The sequence below is a fragment of the Myotis yumanensis genome, unplaced genomic scaffold (genome assembly GCF_028538775.1).
Source record: "Myotis yumanensis isolate MYYU_CA2020_CCGP unplaced genomic scaffold, mMyoYum1.0.hap1 SCAF_19, whole genome shotgun sequence".
NCBI classification, from domain to species: Eukaryota; Metazoa; Chordata; class Mammalia; order Chiroptera; family Vespertilionidae; genus Myotis; species Myotis yumanensis.
In genome coordinates, this window is record NW_027223770.1 from 3770777 (window position 1) to 3793797 (window position 23021).

Sequence of the window (23021 nt, forward strand, 5' to 3'; positions counted from 1 at the left end):
CCCTGGGTTTCATGCAGTCGAAGGCCCTGGGCTTAGCTCTGCTCTCCTCTCTCATCAGCTCCCATCTGTCTTATATGCTATTGAGCATCTGCATAATAGTTCCTGTAAGTACAGTCCTCTGGGCTTTAAAGAAAAGCCTAAAGCCTAGACCACACTGGTCCCCTCCTGCTGCTCCATCTTCCCCACGCCGTTTCGTCCCCGGAGGCACTCTGTGGCTCACGCATTACGTTTACTGTCTGCCTCCCCACTTGAGCGCTGAGCGCTGGGCCTGTCTGGTTTCCTTGGTGTCACCAGTGTAGCGCAGCCTGGCACAGAGCAGGCAGTGTGTGACGGACGATGAGTGAGCGAATGGTCCCAGAGGCTCTCTCGGCTCTCGGGCTCTGTGCCCCCACCCCGCCAGCTTACCAATGACCAGAGTGGAGGCGCCTGTGTTGGTGAACGTAGAGCCCAGGGAGGCAGGCTCCCCAGGCCCGATGGTCATGACCCCGGGAAGTGAGGCCATGATGAGGTTCTGGGGCTGCTGGCTGAGGCCTGGGGAGGTCTGCTCCAAGCTGTGCAGTGCTGTCAGGGTGCTGACCGGGGGCAGAGGCCCCCCAGCTGCGGAGACCTTGGAGGGGAAACCAAGCCGAGTGAGGACTGCTTTTCCCAACCAAGGGAAGATGGGGTTGGCAGGGTCTCACCTACCGGGGGGTGGGGTGGTGGGGGGACACTCACCAGCTTGGCTTCAGTGCTCAGCAGGCTGTGACTGGGCTCCAGGCCTGTGGGGGATACTTGGTGCAAGGGTGTGGACACTGTGACCAAGGAACTGCCGCTGCTCGAGGGCACTTCCGCCCCCTCACTGGTTGCAGGTTGTCCGTAGCGCACACCTGGAGTGGGAGCAGTGTGCAGCCTCAGCACCCCACGTTCCTGCCCTCCAAGGGCCTCGTTGGCTGGCTTAGGCCACTCGCCCATCTTTCTTTATGCAGCCAGCAAACTGGGCTGGCATGTGCGCCTCCTACCAGGCAGAGTGCTGGCTGCTTCCAACTCCTGGACACAGGGCTGCATTTCATTAGCTCCTGCCCCCTGCCCAGTGCTATCCCGACATGCAGTAGATGCTCAATAAAACCACTGAAAAAAACTGAACTGAAGCTAATAAACTGCAGCAAACTGAGTTGAATAGAAATAATTGGCATTAGTTTAATGAAACGGAATCTAGTTGAACTGAACCTGAAATACATTGAGTTTGAGTTTAATTGAATTGAATCAAATTGATTTGGATTGAATCGAACTGAGCCATGCAAAATTAACTGAATTTCCTTGAATTATATTAATTAAACTGAGTTGATTGGCAATTGGATTGGATTAAACAGCACCAAATCTAAATGAACAAACTGGATTATAATAAACAGTAGAATTGACCTGAAATGAATTGAGTTTACTTGATCTGAAATGAATGAATTGAAGTGAACCCAACTCAGAGTGAATGGAGTGGAGTGGGTGACGTGTTGTGGTCAGTGGAGGGGAGAGGAATAGAGTGGATAGAATAGTGTGAATAAAGTGGAGTGGAACCAAACTGAAGTGCTAAGAGGTTTGGGTAACTTTCGCCACTGGGGCGGTGCTCCCCAATTCTGCCCCCTTCCCCCTTTCCCCCCACCCAAGTCCCAACCCCCTGCCCACAGAGCACTCACCGTGGACCTTGCTGGGGGAGAGGGCGGATGGGGGCAGGCCAGGGGAGCTGTGGGCGGGCAGTGCCGGGCCCGGGCCTGGCCCCGATGGCGGCCCGCTGTATGTGTCCATGGCCAGCTTGTGCCGAAAGGCTTCTTCCTTGCGCCGATTGGCAAACCAGTTGTAGACACGCACCTCTGTGACGAGGTTGGAGCCCAGCCCCTGTGCCTGTGAGGGGGACACCCCCCTCTGGATGCACTCGGCCCTGCAAAAATAGCCACTGTGAGCTCCAGGCCAGGCACAAGGAGCCCTGTCCTGGGGTCGGGGTGACTTCTGAGAGGTAGGGCTCCACCTGAGTGTTTGGGGCTAGCACCCGGGGTGTGGTCCCACTTCTGCTCTGTGACTGTGTGACTTAGCCTCTCAGTGTCTCCAGTCATAACGTGAGCAACATAACCATCGGGTTGTGGTGAGGATGAATGTGATGCGCACCCACTTAACACTGCTTGGACTGGGGCGTGTGTGTGTGTGTGTGTGTGTGTGTGTGTGTGTGTGTATGTGTGTGTGTCGGAAATAGAGTAGGTTCCAGACACTGAGTCCGAGCTGAGACGGGGGAGCCTTCCTCAGGACCCAGAGCCACCCTCCCTTCCCCAGCCCTGCCCTGCCCAGACCAAGCCAGCCCTGCTGCCCGCCGCCCTCCGACCTGTTGCACTCCTCCACCAGTGCCTCTCGCTCCTCCTTGCTGGGGTTCTTCTGCCTCTCGTAGGCCTGGAACAGGATCTGCTGGGATGCTGGGCCCCATTTGAAACGGTTCCTCCGTCCCTTCTTGGTTGGCAGCTCATCTCCGGTGGTCTCCTCAATCAGCCCCCCCTGCCCAGCGTGGGTGAACTCTGTAGGCATAGGCAGCTGTGAGCAGAGCACCAGCCACTCCCACTTTCCCCGCCTCAGTTCCTGACCACACTCCTGATTCTTTCTCATTCCCAGGGGCCAAGTCAGAGTAGCTTCCAGCTAGAGCTTGGAAATCCTCTAATCCAGTGATGACAGATACACAGCACACGTACCACCACGTTCTTAACCCATGTCCAAGCCAGGCATCACTAATCAACCCCTGCACACTTTTCTACTGAGCCAAGCTATAGTCTCACAGGGCTCCAGGTGAGCATCAGCATTTGCTCACATTTGACACACATGCCACCCCATTTTACAGGTGACGTTCAGGGAACTAAACTATTTCTCTCAGGTTGCACAGAGTCGAGCAGAAAATGGAAGCCTGTCTCCTGAGTAGATTCAGCGCGATGGTCAACATTCCACACTGGGATGCATTCCAAAGCCTAACGTGCATTGAGAGCAAAGACCCACCAGCCTTGTCAGCTGGTTTCACTTGAGTTGGCGTATCCCTGAGCAGCCGACAAGGGCGTGGGGCAGATGGTCCAGGGCGGTTAGTGAGCGGGAGGAAGGGAGGCCCTGCGTCAGGGTCTGTAGACATGGCTAGCGTGGCCTACAATTCCTCCAGAAGGGGGTCTGCAAGACTGGGAGTGCCAGTGGCTGCTTTAGGACAAGGACATCTAATTTTTATTGTAAAGTCTTTCTTGTATTTTTTCTTCTTAACTAAGTGTGTATTGTCTTTTAGAAAGCTGGATAATTGCCCTAGCCGGTTTGGCTCAGTGGATAGAGCGTCGGCCTGCGGACTGAAGGGTTCCAGGTTTGATTCCAGTTAAGGGCACATGCCTGGGTTGCGGGCTCGATCCCCAGTAGGGGGCATGCAGGAGGCAGCTGATTAATGATTCTCTCTCATCACTGATGTTTCTATCTCTCTCTCCCTCTCCCTTCCTCTCTAAAGTCAATTAAATATATATATAATATATTTAAAAAGCTGGATAATTAATGAAAATAAATATTAGAAATTATTTTACACACAGACAGGCTCAAAAGTGTGAAGTGCACTGGGATCTGGTAGGGGATGAGGCCTGAGTGAGGAAGTGCCCCCTTCCCCAATGGTAGTGCGCCCAGGTCTTCCCAGGTTTCAGGGGGGGAGTCCCTGAGCACATACCTCGCCTCTGAGCCTTTACACATGCTGTTCCTTCTGCCCGAAACACCCTTCCCTCCGTCTCCATGGGTCAAAATTCAACTCACACTTTACGACTGAGTCTAAAGGCCATACTGCTGGTGTGAGCCCGCCTGATGCCCTACCTCCCTGAGGAAGAATAGATCTCTCTCCCCTGCCGCCAGCTTGGCACTTAGAAATAGACGTTGGGTGGCACTGCCCCGGGCCAGGCGCACTGCGGGGGGCTAGGAGCTACAGCCATGGCTGCTTACATGTCTCACCACATCACACGGTCTTTCTCCTTCCCCACCAACAGCTCTTGGGGTCGGGCCCAGCTTATCCATCATCGATGCCCAGGACCAGCCTGACTTCCCTCTCCCAGGGTGCCATGCGCAGAATAGAAATAAAGGCTGGATGGGTCCCGCTGACCTTCCCCGGGCTGCCTGTCTGAGGAACAGGTGGGGAAGCTCCCAGCCCCACCCCCGAGCTTGTCAGGAAGACAGGGCTGCGCGGTTGTTACTTACGCTGAGCCACCTCTCGCTGCTTGCGGACGTACCAGGTGTACAGGGCGGCTCGCTTCTGCGTCTTCATGGGGGTGCCCTTGTTGAGGTGCTGGGACAGGTGTGACTGGTTGAGGCCGGTGGTGTCGACCACCTCCCGCTGCGGGATGTTGTGCTGCTGCAGGTAGGATTTGACCATCTTCGCCACGCGCCACGGGTCCTCCCTGGGAGGAGAACAAGGGCAGGCCCCACTCAATGGGGGTGGGGGACCCTGCAGGCAGGGCTGGGGTCCGGGTGCGAGGCTCCCTGTTCACACTGGGGTGGGATTGTGGATGAAAGCAGACCCTGACTCAGGGGCAGGGAGGTCTGACTCGCGCCAGGATACAGGGACACTGACACAGACGGGGGAGGGGACATGAAACACGCAGCTACGGGAGAAACATGTCCCAGGCCCCAGCCAGCCCCATGGACGCATGGACATGGACATATGGACAGACTCCCCTGGGGGCAGCACATGGTGGGGAGGGTCCTCACCTTTGAGCCCCCTTTAAAGAGCCCGCTCCCACCTGGCAATGCCACGGAGAGAGACTGTCAGCACAGGGAGGGCAGGAGCTGGCTGGTTTTCAGCTCCCATAGGCCTGACATATATTATGCCCTTGGTGGGTGCATGAATTCACCATGAATGGATGAGGGGATGGGTGGGTGGGTGGCTGAGTGAGACCTATTAGGGGAAAAAAATTAGGTCTGAAAACAAGGAGAGAAATAGGATTCTCTCGCTTTACAGTCCAGGCCACTGAGGCTAAGGCCACTTGTGTCACTTGCATCTCTTGCCCAAGGTCACGGGCCAGCCCAGCAGAGACACTGATGGGGAAACATCACAGAGGGAAATGCCTCCTGTAATCTGCAGCACCCCAGGCAGTGGCCCAGCTGGTCCCCAGCACTGGCAGGCTCTGGGTCTCAGCAGCCTCAGGGGCCGGGGGCCGGGCGAGTCGGAGGATTGTAAGAAACGTGCGTGTCTGGGCACCAGAATCCTGCTCTAGGGGCTGAGGTGCTCTCACTAGAGACTGGGGACCAGAGGCACTTGTGGTCCGTATTCCTGTCCTCTGGTGACTGGAAAGGAAGGGGTCAGATCGCCTCGGCTACATACGCTCCCCCGCCCTGCTCCGGCTCAGCTGACTTCCCCTCGCCCTGTCCCGAGCCTCAGTTACCAATATGTGTCCGAGAAGAGCAGCTCCCACACCAGAGCCGAGACAGACGGGGATAGAAACCCAGGGTCCAGGGCCCGTGTTCGCATGCCCTTGCTCAGCTGTTTATTCTAGAATGGAGGCTGCTGATATGGGCACATGTGGCAAGTGTAGGCATGTGTAGGAGGCGATTCGTCACCATGTGGCTCGGCCACAGCAAAAGATTGGAAACCACCAAAAGGGATGCTGATGAACTAAACTGCGGGGCCTCCGGTCGGCACCTGCGGACACAGCCGGGGACGCTCGTAAGGGCCCAGGTGGAGCAGTTTGGTAGGTTTGCTGGGCGGCTACCGCGGAACATTGAAAATGGGATAAGAGATTTCTACGTATTTGTGTTTGCAGGACACAGTGAAGGTCACAGAAGACACTGGAGACACAGCCTCGGGGGAATGGAGAGCTGAGGACGGGGACGGGGGCAGTTCTTTGTTACTGGTCCACGCTTTTAAAATTATGTAACATGTTATATAATACCCAGCACATGCAGATATACTATTTAAAACTGAATTCTAAAAAAGGAGAAGCAAACACCCCCCCCAGTGCGCGGAAGCCCACCCCCGCTGCCTCTCCCCCAGCCCTTCTCGCCGTCCTCAGAGGACCAGCCTGCCTGCCCCTGGCAATGCCCTCCGAACCCCGGGCCGCAGAGCCTTCCACCAGCGTTGGCCCTCTGACTGCAGAGCCCACAGGCAGAGAGGCAAGGCAGGAGGGACCGCTGAACGTGAGCTGGTCGCAGCCAGCGCAGCAGCGTCCGCCTGGGCCAGTGACAGCCACGAGGCCAGTGTTTCTTGTGTATTTACTGTGAGCTGGCGCTGTACGGAGAGCCGGCCATCTGAACCTTACAGCCGCCGGCGGAAGTCAGTACTGCTCACTTGTCCATCTTACGGGTGAGGAAACTGAGGCTCAGACAGGTGAGCCTCCCTTGTCAAAGGGACTCAAGAACATTTCACTTTGCCCAGACCCCCCAGACCTCTCCCCAGGCTCCTCCCTCCTGCTCCCAGGGGCTCCCAGGCGCCTCTCCTGTCCACCTCCCCCACTCCCGGTGCCAGTCACAGGAGGAGGAGGGCAGGGCAAAGTCCAGCGTGTGCTCCACGGCAAACACGCTGATCTGATTCTGGAGCTGGGCTGCCGGATGGCCTCCCGCCTCCCCGCACTGCAGTCATCACCTTCTGAGCAACCCTCCCTCCCCCTCCCTCCCCTTTTCTTCTCCAGAGAGAATGAGCTCAGTCTTGCTCTCAACAAGGCCTCTCCTGGCTCTAACGAAAGATGAACTGTCACTGTCCAGCTGACTCCGTGTGTGTGTGTGTGTGTGTGTGTGTGTGTGTGTGTCTCTCTCCCCCTCCCTGTCTCCTTCCCTCTCCTGTCTCTCTGTCCTTCTGTTGTTCTCTCTGTCTCCCCCTGCGCCCCCCCCAACCTCCCCCCCAACACATGCACTCAGTCTCCAAGGACATGACAGTTTCTCCAGGCGCCCCCCACTCTCACCCTCATCGGCTCCAAAGTTAAACCGGCCTGGGCTCCAGTCCCACCGCCGCACCCTGGCCCCTCAGGTGTGCATGCCCACGCCGCTCTAACACGGCAAACCCACGCCTGCCTCGGGGCTCCTGGGAGAGCGGCATGCGTTTCCAGGAGGAGAGACAGGCTCACAGGGCCTGGCACACAGTACGTGCTCAGTGGACGGAACGGCACTGTCACAGCATCATGTAGTCCCGGGACCCGGAGGCCCCGGATTCCAGTGCGTCCAAGGTTGAGCGGGGGCCACCCTGAAGGCCACGCGTGTGGAGGGGCTGAGTTCCCAGTGTGGCCCTCCGATCTCAGTTGGAATCTCAGCTGTGCCACACTCTCCCGGGGGCCTTGGGAAGTTGCTTAGCCTCCTGTGCCTCAGTTTCCTCAACGGTGATACGGAGCTAACAATCAGTATTTCACAGGAGGAGGAAGGAGTCGAACGCATTTGTAAGCCCCGCTGCTCTCTCAGGCGCTGCATGGAAGCGAGGTGATGGTGAAGCTGAACAGCCAGAACAACCAGGGAGGGTAAGGAGGGAGGTAAACGGGTCAAGGACGACATGCAACCTGGAAGGTGCTGTGCAGAGTGTGCGGCTGGGAGGACCCGGGTCCAAGTCCTGGCCTGACTGCTTTGCAAGACCTTGGGAAGTCCCTTTGCCTCTCTGAGCCTTCATTTGCTCACCTGTAAAATGGGACCACTCCTCATAGCCACCGTCTACTGTACTTAAAACGCATGCGCACTCCAAGCTATCATGTTACCATGTCATCCCCGCCTTGTAGGAAACTGGGGCCCAGAAGAGTGAAATCACCTGCCTGCGCTAGAGTTGGGGAGCTGGGATTCGAACCCAGGCAGGCTGGCCTCAGTCAGGGATATCCCACCTTGGTCACTGAATTCCTGGGTCCCAGTGTGTTGTACTGTCCAATGGAGAGGATGGAGACCTTCAAGGCTGAGGTTTGAGCTGTTCAAGGACAGGGAGGACCCAGGAGGACACCCAGGAAGGAGCACCAAGTACAGGTTCCTCCCTGGCTATAGCAGCAGGTGTCCCCAGGCCTTAGAGAATCCTAGCCACTCATTCATTCCTGCTGTGTGGGCTGGACAGTAAGGGTAAGAGTGCTGAACTAGGCCACAGGAACCCTGCGCTTGAAGAGCTGCTGTTTTCATGGCAGAAGATAGAAAACAAAGTAACAATAAGGGACAAGAGAAAGTAAAGGAAGGTGGTTGAAGAGTGACCGGGATAGAGCCTACCTTGAGATGAGGCAATCAGGGAGGGCCTCCTGGAGGAGGTGACATTTGAGCAAAAGGAAGAGAAGGACTTGGCCATGGGAAGATCTGGAAAGAGGGTTCCAGGCAGAAGGAGCAGCATGTGCAAAGGCCCTGAGGTGGGAATCAGTGGAGTGTAACTGGAGGAAAGTGAGAGGGAAGTCAGTCTCTTGGAAAGAGGTCAGGAAATCAGGGCCAGGAGTTTGAATTTCAGTCCTTGTCCAGGTGGGGCCAAGAAGAGACTTGCCCAAGGTCACACAGTGAACTAAGGGTGGAGATGTGCTGTGGCCTCAAGCACAGGGCGCCTGGGGAGACCTGGGCCACAGGGCCCACCCTGTCGCTTCCCACCCACTGTCTTCTCCAGAGCAGCGACTTCCCCTGGAAGTCCTCCACCACCCAGGCCTTCATGGGGCCCCCACCCTCTCCTTCCTGTGCCCTGAGACCACAGGCCACTCTATCCCCTCAGGGTGACTTCAGGTCCCTTTTGTTACCTGAACAATAAGTAACCCAGGTAGTTAGTTATAAACTCTGCAGGAACAAGGAGCTGGTTGATAATTTATAGCAACATCTCAAATTTAAATGGAAAGTAAATAGCATGCTGTTAGCATTAAAGAAAACCCAATCTGGGCGGGCGGGGAGCACTCCAGCCTCCTCTCAGCTTGGGGCGCCTCACTCTCCCCAGCCCCTTCTCCAAGGTGGGTGCGAGCCCTTTCCTCTGCTCCGCTGCTCAGCTGGCTTCTCCAGGCCTCTCCCCATCTCCCCTGCCGTCCTCTTTCTCAGCGTCCCCTCTCTCCCTCAGCTCCCAGGCCTGGCTGGTCCCAGGGAGCACTTTGCCCTCTGCTCCCCCCTCCAGTGCTGTGGATCAGGCCTCCCCACCCACCAACCCACCAAAGGGACTGCTGAGCAAGAGGCCCCACCCAGCCAGGTAAGAAGGCCCTCGGCGCCCGTCTCCCACTCCCACCTGGAAGCCCCATCCCCGTGGGGGTCCTGAGCAGCCGCAGCCCCAGCCCCAGCCCCAGCCCCAGCCCAGCTGCCCTCACCCTGGGCCTGCCTGGCCTGCCCCTTTGCCCCTCCCCTGCAGCCCAGCAGGGCCCTTTGCCCTCCACTTCCTGCCAAGTCAGGGGGCCCATCTGCTCCCCTGCCCCCTGCCCAGGCCCTCACAGCCGACCCTGAGGACTCCCAGGCAGGGACCCAGCCCTCCTCCACCCAAAACTGGGATCAGGACCTTGGACAGAAGAGAGATGGTCCCTGAAGAATGTCTTTGGGACTCTGCCTCAGAACCCCTCTCACCCCCCCCCCCCCAGGTCCGCTGGCCCCTGGCCCCTGGCCCCTGGCCCCCAGGCCTGGGGATTAAGAGCACTTAGCAGAATGGGTGTGAAGTCCCAGCTGGGTGGCCTTAATCAAGCTACTTCCCTTCTCTGGGCCTCAGTTTCCTCTCTGTGAAGCAGACTTGTCCACAGCTTCCCCCAGGGTTCAGCTCAGTATTATCACATTTTAACATGTGAAACCTTAGCATAGTGCCCAGCTGTTAGGACGGGGGCTGAGGAGGCTTTGGGGAGGGGACGTTCTCCCAGCCCCTCGCCCCCCTCCCCCCACAGTGCTCCCCATCCCCCATCTCCGGGTGGGAGGTTCATTGGCCCAGGCCTTCCCAGGCCACCATCCCTACAAGTTAATGATCACAGGCCTTATCAGAGCCTTTTGCCGTTTATAAATTTATAAAACAAAAGAGAAATAATAAAGCCCGTGGGTAATAAGTAACCAGTTAGCTCTGCTGAGGAGAGGGGAGGCATCAGGCTCAGACCCACTCCGTGCTCTGGGAGACGGGGTGCAGGCAGTGGGGGGGTCCACAGCGGAGGTCGCTCATGGCGCCAGCTGGTGAGGGGGAGGCCTGGGCTGGCTGGGAAGGAGAGAAGCTCCTCCGGAGGCTTCCTCTCCCTGAGGTAAGAGAGGCCTGGCTGCCTGCTGAGTCCCCAGGCGACCAGGGGAGCCCCCAAGCCCCAGGGTTGCCCTCCCCAGCGGCTTCCTGGCCCCGGGCTTGCAATCTGAGAGCTTCCAGGGAAGGTAGAGTTTGGGGCATAGAATAGCGGTGGCTAACAATCCCCACGGCCCTCTGGCTCTTAGGCCCTTGATGGACAGTCTCCTGCTTTCCCCACCCTGGGCCCCCCTGGGCGCGGCGCTTCCCAAGCCCTGGGCTGAGAGGCCGGGGCTCCACAGAGGACCTGAGCTCCTGGGCCGGTCCCCTTCCCACAACTCGGGCTACAGGCCACGGTGGGCACTGGGGCCGGGCAGGGCTGTCGGGGCGGAGGGTGGGCTCCCGGGCAGGGCTGTCGGGGGGAGGGTGGGATCCCGGGCAGGGCTGTCGGAGCGGAGGGTGGGCTCCCGGGCAGGGCTGTCGGGGGGAGGGTGGGCTCCCGGGCAGGGCTGTCGGGGGGAGGGTGGGCTCCCGGGCAGGGCTGTCGGGGGGAGGGTGGGCTCCCGGGCAGGGCTGTCGGGGGGGAGGGTGGGATCCCGGGCAGGGCTGTCGGGGCGGAGGGCGGGCTCCCTCCCGGCCCTGGGACGGGGCAGGGGGTTCTTACTGCAGCAGGCTCTCCACCACGGCCTTCTGGTGGGCCGCCTCCTCGGGGCTGAGGTTCTCCAGCTCCTTGAGGATGGGCGGCGTGAACTCTTCCCCGTCGTCGTCAGTCTCATCCTCAGAGCCTCTCGCCTCCCCCAGCCCATTGGGCAGCTCGGCCAGCTCCCCTCGGCCGCCGCAGGCCTCCCCCTTGTCCAGGGAGCCCTCTCCAGCCAGCAGGTAGGGCCCCGGCTCCCCCAGGGCCTGGATCAGCGCCTCCTTGCTGAGGCCCGACTCCAGCAGGGCCGCCAGCAGCTCCGTCTGCAGCTGGCTCAGCTTGGAGACCATGGCTCCTCCGCCGCGGCCACGCGGCCGGGCCACCAGCTGGCGGCCTCCCTGCGGCCTGGGCTGTCTGCGTGCTAGCCCGGCGGCAGGCCGGCACGAACCACGCTCCGTGCACCCACGGCCCCCCAAAACCCCACTCGCCAGGTCCTGTGGGTACCCCCCGCCCCCAGCCCTGGCCCCGGCGGCCAGTGAACCAGGGCCCCTGCCCGCTCTGTTTACATTGGAGCCGGGGAAATTCTCCAAGGTTCATATTTATCCGTGCGCTTCGCGCAGGGGCTGAACTTTGGACTTCAGCCCTGCAAAGTGCAGGCCTCATGGCAGCGCGGAGGGACAGTGAGCCATGGCCTCAGCGGGAGTGGGCAGAGCGGAGGGTGGGGGAGGCGGCGGCGGGCCGGGAGCTGGGGTGGAAGGTGTGGGAGCCACAGGGGCCTCGCTGAGCAGCATCGGCACCCCCCACCCCCCAACCTGGTTGTAGGGGGTCAGGCTGAGGCAGGAACGCAAAGCAGCAGGTTTCTCTTAGAAACAGAGGCAGCAGGGAGTTTCAGCAGGTGGGCCAGCTCTCCCCAAAGGCAGGGCAAGGTCACAGCCATTTTGGACCTACCCCTCAGGCCTGACACCAGGCCTCCGCATAGGAAAAGCTGTTGGCTTAAGTCTACTGCGCGCGAGGGTCGGTGCCAGGTCTGACACCCGCATCGGCCCGTGTGTCCCCTATGAGCTGTGAGGAGGCACAGGGCTTATGCCCATTCTACAGAGGAGCAAGCTGAGGCTCAGGGCTCTGAGAGGGTAAGGAGCGTGTCCAGTCACACCGCTAACAAGGGACGAGACTTTTGGGTGGGAATAGGATGAAGCCGGTCAGGCACTTGACTCAGGCACATATTTTAAAGGGGAACCTAAAAAATTCAGTAATCAAGAAAAATAATAGTTTTTTACAATGTATTTAAAAATGGAAGTGAACGCAAAACTGAAAAGCACTAAAACCACATGTCCACAGAACAACTTGCGTGTGAATGTTCATAGCAGCGTTATTCTCAGTAGCCAAAGAGTGGAGAAAGCATAAATAGCCCTCAATGTATAAGTGGATGAATGAAATGGGGTCCGTCCATGCAGTGGTGTGTCATTTGCCCATTAAAAAGGAACGAAGTGCCAACACAACACGGGTGAGCCCCTGAAGGCGTGACGTAAGTGAAGGAAGCCAGACAAAAGGTTGCATGTTGTATGATTCCATTTATATGAAATGTGCCGACAGGCACAGCCACAGGGACAGGCACGGGGGCGGGGGGGGGGGGGGGGGGGGGAGGGCCAGGAAGCAGGAGTAGCTACTTAATAGGCAAGGGGTTTCCTTGGCGATGATGGGAATGTTCTAAGATTGATTGGATGATAGCACCCAACTCTGAATACACTAAAATCCACTGAATTGTGTGCTTTAAAGGGGTGAATTTTATGACACATAAATCAATAAAATAAATTTTTAATTAATGCAAAACATCTGCAATGAACAAAATAGCAACATTTTAAATAAAGACAGGCTCCCACTTTTCCTCATCTCCCCCAAATCCCAGCCCTGAGCACCCACACCTACCTCTCCCCTCTTCCAGTAGAGCCCTGACCACCCCCTGCAGGGTGTCCCCGGGGTGGCCCTGAGCCCAGAGAACAGGGTTGGAAGTCGGGGTGGAAGTGGGCAGCGTGTGCTGAGGGGCGGCCCCAGGCTGGGCCTTTGCAGAGGGCCCACTGCCCTCGGGTCTTCAGAACCTCGCCGCTGCCTGGCCACGGAGGAGGGGAGAAGGTGCCATTGGCCCTGCCAGCAGGCTAGGTCAGAGGTCGGGGCGGGTTAAAGGCGATGATAGAGCTCTCCCTCCGGTCAGCTCCAGGCCACCTTCTCCGTCTGGCCCCTCCCATACCTGGTGCCCCGTCCCCTTACCCTGAAGCACATCTTCATGCTTCACTCACCCCCTAACAAGCTGGACCACTGCGCTGCCCACCACGTGTGGCTACTGAGCCCTGGAAATGTGGCTGCGGCCACTGGCTGACATGATAATAGTTTGGCTATATTAGGTGAAATTTTACATTTTTAAAACATTTTAAAATTAAACAGTAGAAAGTTTAATTTCACCTGTTTCTTTTTACTATTGGCAGTTTACTTTTTACGTTTTACTCCTGAAAAATTTTAAATTTTTCGTGGCTCACAGCACGCTTCTGTCGGACAGCACTGCTGCGTGACTTACCACGTGTTGTTTGTTATTTGTGGCCTGCCTGCCTCTGCCAGAGGATGCGGCCCGGAAGCAGGCGTCTGTCTGTCTGTCTTGTGCACTGCTGTCCTCCCAGGCCCAGAAGAGAGCCTCACACACACAGAATAGATGCTCAAGAAGCATTTGTTGAATGACTAACAATGCCATTGTGCACGACCATGTTTAGCTATGTGCTAAGCTTTAGTCCAGGGGTGGGCAAACCTTTTGACTCGAGGGCCACAATGGGTTCTTAAACTGGACCGGAGGCCGGAACAAAAGCATGGATGGAGTGTTTGTGTGAACTAATATAAATTCAAAGTAAACATCTTACATAAAAGGGTACGGTCTTTTTTTTTTTAGTTTTATTCATTTCAAACGGGCGGATTCGGCCCGCGGGCCGTAGTTTGCCCACGGCTGCTTTAGTTCTCAGACGACTGTAGGGAGTAGGTACTGTTATTCTTTCCGTTCTGCAGGGGAGAGAGCAGGCTCAGAGGGTTAAGTGGCTCGCTCAGCATCCCCCAGAGTGACTGCAGGGGACGACGCCGGCGGACGTCCCTTGGGGAGGTGGGACCCATCTTCCCTCCACTGCCTTCTGTGGGGTCAGACAGCTCGCTCCCAGGGCAGACTTCTCCGGTCCAGGCAGGGAGGCTGCTTGCTGCCTGCAGCTGCCCCTCGTGACTTTTCCCCTGGAGGAGCGGGAAGGGTGGGGCCGGGATCCTTTGCACAACGTTTGGACTCATTAACTCGTGCAGCCGGGCGGCTGGGCCCGGAGGTGACTGGGACTGAGGTGGATTTGGTTGAGGGGGGGCCAGCAGTGGATGCAGGGAGCCTGAGGGGGAGGTTCTCCCCGCCCGGGGACACACACAGGCTATTGTCCGGGGCCCCTGAGTACGGCCCGGTGTCGAATGAGAGGGAACCTCAGGAACCTGACCCCGCTTCTCGGCAGATGTTGAGGCACAAAAACCAGAAAGCTGGCTCCAGCCCCCAGCCTGCCCTTCCCACAATCGGACAAATCTGGGCTCGAGGGGGCGAGTGGCAGTTTGCCTCTTTGAGAATCGCACAGACCGATTTGGAATAGTTTGAATTTCATTGCCCCCCCCCCCCCCCATACACACACCCTGGGACACACTGGGTGGACTCAGGCAAGTGAGTGCGTCCTCTCTGACTCACCTATAAAGTGGAGGTAGGGAGCTCCTGGACTTGCTGAGACAACTTAAAGTTGTAAAGAGCAACTGCAGAGCTCCCAGACGGTCTTGGTTCAAGGTGATTTCCAATGACTCAGTAATTTTTTCACGGCACCTCCTCCCCCCCGCCCCCCTGCCCCCCCGCCCCCCACAAAACACCTAACAGTTATATTTAGTAAGTAGTTAGGTCAAAACAACTAATAAGTATGTATGGCCAAACAACTTAGTAGCTGCTTGAAAAATGCACATAGATTGAAAGAAAAAATAATATTTTAGTTCCCTTTTTTAGTTGATTTTAGAGAGAGGGGGAGGGAGTGAGGGACAGAGAGAGAAACATCTATTTGTTTTCCACTTGTTGATGCATTCATTGGTTGCTTTTTGTATGTGCCCTGACCCGGGATTGAACCCACAACCTTCGCTTCTCAGGACAGTTTTCTTAACCAGCTGAGCTGCCCAGCTGGGGAGTTCCTTGTTAAATAATCATAAATTCTAATGGGATGAGTAGGTGCCAGGCAGCTGCTCAGACCTTAGAATTCAATGGGATGTCGCCACCTTCATTTACTGTCCACACTCATTTTTGCACGAGACTTGGTTTCTATCAGAACTGCCATAAACCCAGTTTCACAAAGTTATGACATCATTCTAAAGATGCAACTGCATCTGACATTCAAACTGCGAATTACGTACCTTGAGCTGATAGTTTCCAACATGGCCAACAGGGGTCGCTGTGTTCCTTTAAAAAATCCTCTCTGCCCATCCTGCCGCTCAGTGGTTGAGCGTTGACCTATGACCAGGAGGTCACGGTTCGATTCCTGGTCAGGGCACATGCCCGGGTTGTGGGCTTGATCTGCAGAGTGGGGTGTGCAGGAGGCAGCCAATCAGTGATTCTCTATTATCATTGATGTTTCTCTCTCTTCCTCTCTGAAATCAATTAAAAGTAAAAATAGCCCTAGCTGGTTTGGCTCAGTGGATAGAGTGTTGATCTGTGGACTGAAGGGTCCCAGGTTCGATTCTGGTCAAGGGCATGTGTTTGGATTTCGGGCTCAGTCCCCAGTGGGGGGGGGGGGGGCATGCAAGAGGCAGCCAATCAATGATCCTCTCTCATCATTGATGTTTCTATCTCCCTCTCCCTTTCTCTCTGAAATCAATAAAATTAAATTTTTAAAAAATCCTCCCTGCACTGAGTTTAGGAACTGCAGGCCTAGTGGATCGCGGTGGACAACGCTCTGAGCTTTACCACCATCTCTCCTCCTGGGCGAGCAGGTGTTTGCAGAGCCAAAGTTCAGGCAAGGCCTAAGGCTTCCTGGCTTTAGGAGGCAGCACAAGAGAGGCGCTGTCCGCCAATCTCAGAGCTCGCTCGGAATTCATTTACCCCCACCCCAGACTTCAGCCCACCTGTGTCCAAACTCCTATTCTTCCTCCCAGCCCCACTACCCGACCCTTTCTTATGATTTCCTGAAGGTGTTTTGTCAATCCAATTAGATTTTAAACTTTGCAAGAGCAAGGAGAATCTTGACCTTCATTTTACTCGCCTTGTCCCTGCCCAGCCCTGATCTGGCCAGATAGTGACCCTCAGACTTGAGGTTGTCCACTTGAGGAGGCCAAACCTGTAAGGAATTTTTTTGGCCCTTGCTGGGTAGCTCAGTTGGCTAGAGCATCCTCCTGATATACTAAGATTGCAGGTTCGATCCCCGGTCAGGGCACATCCAAGAAGCAACCAATGAATGCATGGATGAGTTGAACAACAAATCGATATCTCCCCCCTCCCTCTCTCAAATCAATTTAGAAAATCTTTGTTTTAAACACATTTTTATTTACGCTAAAGGGATGACAATTGCTGGAAGCAGATCTCAGACGCTCCCCAGAATGGCTGTTTGCAGCTTCTTTTATGCGTTTTGGGTTAAAGAAGTTTACATGGAGGCCTGAGAAAGCAAGGCGGGGATTGGATTACAGGGAAATGAGCACGACTACGTGCTCTCTAGACAGAGGGCGTCTTGCTTGTTTCAAGGGTGTGCTAATCTCGATGCGCAGAAACAAGAGGCAGGGCTTGCTGAAGGTAAGAACACCTTTTACTAAAGCTATGTGCCTGGGGTGTGACTACCCACCTTCCCAGTTAGGGATTTGTGATCAGGTCACCCCGTGCGGAACCCTTTTCCACCACAAGGCAAGAAAAACTTCGCTAGCAAGAAGGGGCCAGAGCCCGGGAGCGCCTCCTCCACGTGGCCGGCAGAGGGCGCTCTCATTCCACGCAGCAGAAGGTTCCCCATCTGCTTCTCCCTAAGAATTTCCAGTCCAAACTCCACGCCCAGTGCTCCTGAATCAGACTCCGGCAGAAATGCCAGGAAACCTGTTCTTTGAACAACCCCCGCAGGCAGTTTTCTCAGGATCGAGCAAGTCAAGTCGCAAACATAGGGCATTTCAGATGGGCTTCTGCCCTCCAGGTGTTGACTGGACGGATGACCTGGCTCTGACGAGCCGAGTCCAGAGGCTTCCTGTGATGCCAGGACCTGGATTAAAGCGAGCAAACAAACCCGCCAGCCGGGCCTCCACGCTGCAGCCCGGGCGGCGGCGGCACCGCGGAGGGAGCTGTGGCGGGCTCCGCCGCGCCTCGTTGTGTGACTCTGAACAAGTCCCATAACCACTTGCAACCTGTCTCCTCGTCTGGAAAGTAGGGACAATGCGGGCTTACAGGGTGGTTGTGAGAACTCAGTGAGCTAATCTGCATTTGTCTCTGTACAGCAAGCAGGCATTCGATTAAATGTTCATTGTTTTCCTAATAAAAAGAACTGCCATTAGGGGAAAAAAAGCTACCATTTTTGAGCACCTACTACATGCATTAATTGTTCTTTAAAGCTCCCCTTTAACTTTTTTATTTGCTCCTTTAACTCCCTCAACAACCCTATGAGGTAGACTTATTGTTCTCCCCATTTCACGGAAGAGGAAACTGGGGCACAGAGAGGTTAAGCAACTTGCCCAAGGTCTCCCAGCTGGGAACTGGGAGTTGAACCTAGAAGCCTGACTCCAGGCTGAAGTAGCCTCATGGGAACAAAACGACAGCTTTCAGGAACCAGGAAACTTGTCTTTTGTTTTGGGGGAAAGCAGGCGCCCAGCTGAGCGAGCCCATCAATTAGCCCAGGGCCAGCCCGGGTGCAGGGGAGACCCCTAGCCCTGCTGCGTTTCCCCGGATCCGCTCACACCCCTGCCTCCCCCGGGCCAGGCAGTGCCGACGCCTTGGTCTCCCTAAAGCCAGTCCTTGCGGGCAGACAGCCCCTGGATGGACACATGTTAATCAGCCACCACAGCCTCCCCTTGGCACATCAGCAAGTCCAGAGCACCCGCCTGCGGGCCGCTGACAACAGCGTTTGTGACGATACCAAGTGACAGGAGGGAAGTCAGGCGGGACGTGTCCTCGGGACCCGCTGGGAGTCATGGATGATCCCCAACAAGAGCCATGTGACCAGGCCTCTCCAGGGCAGATGCCGAGGAGCCTGGGCCCCCGGAGGCTCCGAGACTGAGGCCCGGCGGACACAGGCTGCCCTTTGGTGCTGCGTCCGTTTGCACCGCGCACCCTGCTCAGGGCCCTGCGGGGCGGGGCTGGCATCTCGCATTGTGCGTTAGGGGCTTTCATAGAGGGCTCTGCACCAAAGAGGGCGGCGCAGGGAGACCGAGCGTGAGCTGGGGCTGGGAGGAGAGGGGGCTGTGGGCAGCCCCAGCGCTTGGAAAGGGCTGCTCTGGGGGTGGGAGGCGGGGGCAAAGCCTGGTGACCCAAAGCCCGAGGGGAAGGGGCAGTAGAGACCTCCACCGCCACCCCACTCAGTCCTGCCCTGCAGGCCCCGCTGGCCTCCCCGCCAGCCAAACCGACCGGGGCACGCGGGTGAGGATGGAGGCACCTCTGCAGACTGGGCAGGTGGCGGCTGCGGTCCTGTAACGGGAACACACACTGGCCTCGGCCTGGCTGCTGACACGCAGTTCCCGCCCCCTCTGGAAATGGGGCTCCTGCCCCCTGGTGAAATGGGGCTCCTGCCCCCTCGGGAAATGGGGCTCCCGTCCCCTCGGGAAATGGGGCTCCCGCCCCCTCTGGAAATGGGGCTCCTGCCCCCTGGTGAAATGGGGCTCCTGCCCCCTCGGGAAATGGGGCTCCTGCCCCCTCGGGAAATGGGGCTCCTGCCCCCTGGTGAAATGGGGCGCTGGGGGCGCTGGCATCTGTGGTCATCTATCTCAGTGTTCGATCTCAGTGCTGATTCCCGGCCTAAGAGCCGCCAGTATCTTTGGAATCTCCGGAGGACTGAGGGCTGGGGGCTGCGAGGGGGTCGCCAGAAAGGCCAACAGTGTGGTCGGACGTTCAGAAACCTCAGCCCCAAGCACCCGCAGCCCCGACCTCTGGGGCGGGAAGCGGGGCTGGAGGTCGAGTCCGTCGCTAGCGGCCATTGATTTCATCAGTCGTGCCCACAGGATGAAGCTCCGTAAAAACCGAAATGAGGGGCTGGGAGGGCGTGCGGTTTGGTGTGTCAACCTAACAAACGTCTGAGCCTAGAAGGAATTTCTGTGCGTTTACCTGCGCCCTCGCCGGTGCGCTCGGTCGGTTGGAGTGTCGGCCGGTGCACCAACGTGCGGATTCGTCCCGGTCAGGCACATACCAGGACCAGCCAACGGAGGCATAGTAAGTGGAACAACAGACCTCTCTCTCTCTCTTTCTTCCTCTCTAGAAAATCAGTTAATAAAATTTTTTAAAAATATATAAATGGAGCCACTTTAAAACGGAAACAGAGCTGCCATCCCAGGGAAGCTGCCTTGTACATCTCCTTCCTCAAGGCTCTGCAACATTAAAACGGGCAGAGTCATCTTTGGACTGAACCTGAAGCAGGCTGCTTGCCAACAACTGTTACAACTACAGAAAACCAAAGATCGTCTTTAGAGAAGCCTCGCTGTGCTAGCTGATCGGCATCCATGCACGCTCCTTCCCTAGCCGAACACCGGAGAACCGGCTTCCTCTGTTCACGGAACGACTCCCCTGGCTCATAAACGCCCCTGAGTTCACCTCCTAATCAGGGCACTATTTGGGCTTCGCCTGGACCAGGGCTTCCAGAAAGCTCTTCTTTTGGATCTCGAATACAGGCTTTTCCTGTCATTGTGAGGTTAGCAAGTTCACCGAACAAAGTGCAGTCGCATGGCCGCCCCTAGATCCGAGGCAGCGGGGAGACGTCTTCATTCTGGGCAGCAAGGTCAGGGTCTGTTACTGAGAAGAATGCACAGCAGTGAGGCACGCAGCCAGCTACAAGCGACAACAGCACTTCCCGCTACTGAGCTCGCACTGCGGGCCAGGCACAGTGTAAGCACGTGCGGGCGGCCTGGCCACAGTGCCCTCTGACCCTTCTGCAGCCAGAGAGACACACACACACCCCCCACACACACACCCCCACACACACACCACACACACACACACCACACACACACACACCACACATACACACACCCCACACACACCCCACACACATACACACCACACACACACACACACCACACACACATACATACACCCCACACACATACACACCACACACACATACACACACCAACACATACACACCACACACCACATCACACATACACACACCACACACACAACACACACACACCACACACACAACACACGCACACACCACATACACACCACACACACACACCACACATACACACCACACATACACACACCACACACACACACCACACATACACACACCCCACACACACCCACACATACACACCCCACACACACCCACACACACACACCCCACACACACACCCCACACACATACACACCACACACACACACACACACCACATACACACACCACACCACACATACACCACACACACATACACACACACACCCCACACACATACACACCACACATCACACACACATACACACACCCCCCCACACACACACCACACACACACATACCACACACACATACACACACACACCACACACACATACACACACACCCCCCACACACACCACACACACACACACCACACATACACACACCACACACACATACACACACACCACACACACATACACACACCAACACATACACACACACCACACACACACACACCACACATACACACACCACACACACATACACACACACCACACACACATACACACACCAACACATACACACACACCACACACACACACACCACACATACACACACACCACACACACACACACACCACACATACACACACACCACACACACATACACACACACCACATCACACATACACACACAACACACACAACACACACACACCACACACACACCACACGCACACACCACACACACACCACACGCACACACCACACACACACCACACGCACACACCACACGCACACCACACATACACACCACACACACACACAACACACACACCACATATACACACACAACACACACCACACACCACACGCATACACCACACACATACCACACACACACACACACACACACACACACACACACGGCACAGCCCTTCGCTGTGAGCTGCTGATGTGAGCAGCCTCTGTAATGGACCCCAGCAGGGAGGGGTGATGTTCCCATAATAAGGTCGGGTGACTGTTCTCATGAAACTGAACCAGAATGCTGGATGCAGGAGGAATGTGCGTTTCCCATGCAGAAGGCAGGGTCAGGGGTGTTTTCAGAAGGAATTGGTCCTTGTGGTTTGAGACATGCTTGATTTGAAATATACATCGAGAGAAACCCAGCCACTGCCTGGCATGGAACCCCACACTGATCCAACCCCAACTCCCAGCCCGCCCCAGAGTCAGCACCTGGGCGCCCCGGGCCTCTGCTCCCCTCGGTGAGGCAGCAGGAACCCGGGAAAGACCTCTGACAGTCAGCGACCCCGGGACTGTGTACTTACCAACTTACAAAAGGGGCTTCTCGGGCCGCTGACATTTTCACCGAGATGGCGAGGGGTGGCGGGTGGGCAGGGCCTTGGGAGGGAGAAGAGAGAATGGGCGTGCAGGAAGCACGGGAGCCACAGGGCTGGCACTTCAGGGGCTCCGGGGTCACGCCCGCCCAGAGAGAGAGGCCGCTGTTCCTAAGGCCCGTTGAGAGGGCCTACATCTGCTCTCCCTGCTGCGGTGGGCGAAGGAACTGGAGGCTGCGCCCGGGCCCTCCTCTGGGAACGGCGAGCCCCCCCAAGGCTGGAGACGTGGTTTGGGGTTCCTAAGGATCGGCAGCACCTGGGGAGACTGGGTCCTGGGTTGGAATAGCCAGTCTGTCTGAACAAAGATCCCCGCACCAAAGCTTGGCCTGGAAATGGTGGTCTTGCCAGCCTGGGGGGTCCGTAGGCTTGAGCAGAGGGGATATCAGGGTGAACCAGAGGCCAGAAAGCCCCTCTCAAGCATCGGTGCCTGAAGGAATCGTACAATCTTTGTACAAGATGAGACAAAGGGAGCCCTGAGTTAAGACTCGAGCGTGAGTGCCACCCTACGTGGAAGTCGTGGGTCAGGAACAATTTGATTTCAGAAGAATTAAATGATGTTCCCAGCACCTGTGGTAGGCGTTTCCCCTCCCAAACCGCAAGGAAGCGGGTGTTCGAGTAGAGGCAGCTGACCAGGCCCCTTCTGCAATGAGTCTGCCCAGCTCAGGGTGAAGGGCACATCTCTACAAGACGTCCCTCGCGTCAGCCACAAGTTTGGGGTCAGGAAGTCCCAGGCCTGAGGATGCCTCTAAGGGCTGCCCCTCCTCCTCGGGGAGGTCTCGGGAGGGGGAGGATGTTTCTTTCCCAGGGCTCCTTCCTTCCTTCCTCCCTCCCTCCCTTTCTCTCTCTCTCTCTCTCTCTCTTTAATTCTTTTGCTTTTTAAGAAGGAGTGTTTAAAGAAGTTTTACTCATTGAAAATGTGCCTACTCCAGCCCAGCCAGTGTGGCTCAGTGGTTGAGCATCGACCTATGAACCAGGAGGTCACAGTTCAATTCCCAGTCAGGGCACATGCCCGGGTTTCGGGCTCGATCCCCAGTGTGGGGCGTGCAGGAGGCAGCTGATCAATGATTCCCTCTCATCACTGATGTTTCTATCTCTTTCTCCCTCTCCCTTCCTCTCTGAAATCAATAAAAATATATTTTAAAAAATATGCTTACTCCATGGGCGGCAAACACACAATACAGTGCACAGATGATGTGTTATGGAATTGTGCACCAGAAATCTGTATAATTTTGTTAACCAGTGTCACCCAATACATTTGATAAAAGGGGAAACATTAAAAAATAAATTAATTTTAAAATAAATAAAGTTTTGAAAAGGAAAGAAAATGTTCTTATTCCAACACCACACCTAAAAGTTAAATATATATTATCATATGATCTAGCCATTCCGCTTCCAGGTATTTACCCAGGAGAAGGGAAAACTTATGTCCACAGGTAAACCCGGCCCGCAGATGTGCACAGCAGCGTTATGCACAGGAGCCCAAAACGGGAAGCAAATCGAATGACCGTCAGCCAGCGAAGGGCTCA

General features: G+C 56.3%; 1 protein-coding gene and 1 long non-coding RNA gene across 3 annotated transcripts in view; one reads left to right on the forward strand and one right to left on the reverse strand.

Moving 5' to 3' along the window:
• The window catches only part of HNF1A (HNF1 homeobox A), a 15884-nt gene extending 4725 nt beyond the window's left edge, over positions 1-11159 (reverse strand). Inside the window, exons 1-6 of one of the 2 annotated variants that reach the window (XM_070400193.1) lie at positions 10761-11159; positions 4210-4409; positions 2345-2531; positions 1668-1909; positions 715-866; positions 406-607 (exon numbers count right to left, since the gene is read on the reverse strand). In XM_070400193.1, the coding sequence (XP_070256294.1) occupies positions 406-607; positions 715-866; positions 1668-1909; positions 2345-2531; positions 4210-4409; positions 10761-11083 (1306 nt within the window). In that variant the 5' untranslated portion in view covers positions 11084-11159. Of the gene's footprint in view, positions 1-405; positions 608-714; positions 867-1667; positions 1910-2344; positions 2532-4209; positions 4410-6223; positions 6379-10760 lie in introns of those variants that run through there. The other variant, XM_070400194.1, reaches the window with a different exon arrangement.
• Positions 8796-17501, forward strand: LOC138998157 (uncharacterized). The gene is made up of 3 exons (XR_011469069.1): positions 8796-8879; positions 8984-9109; positions 16315-17501. It is a non-coding gene; the product is annotated as an uncharacterized lncRNA (long non-coding RNA).
• Positions 17502-23021: the final 5520 nt, after the last annotated feature.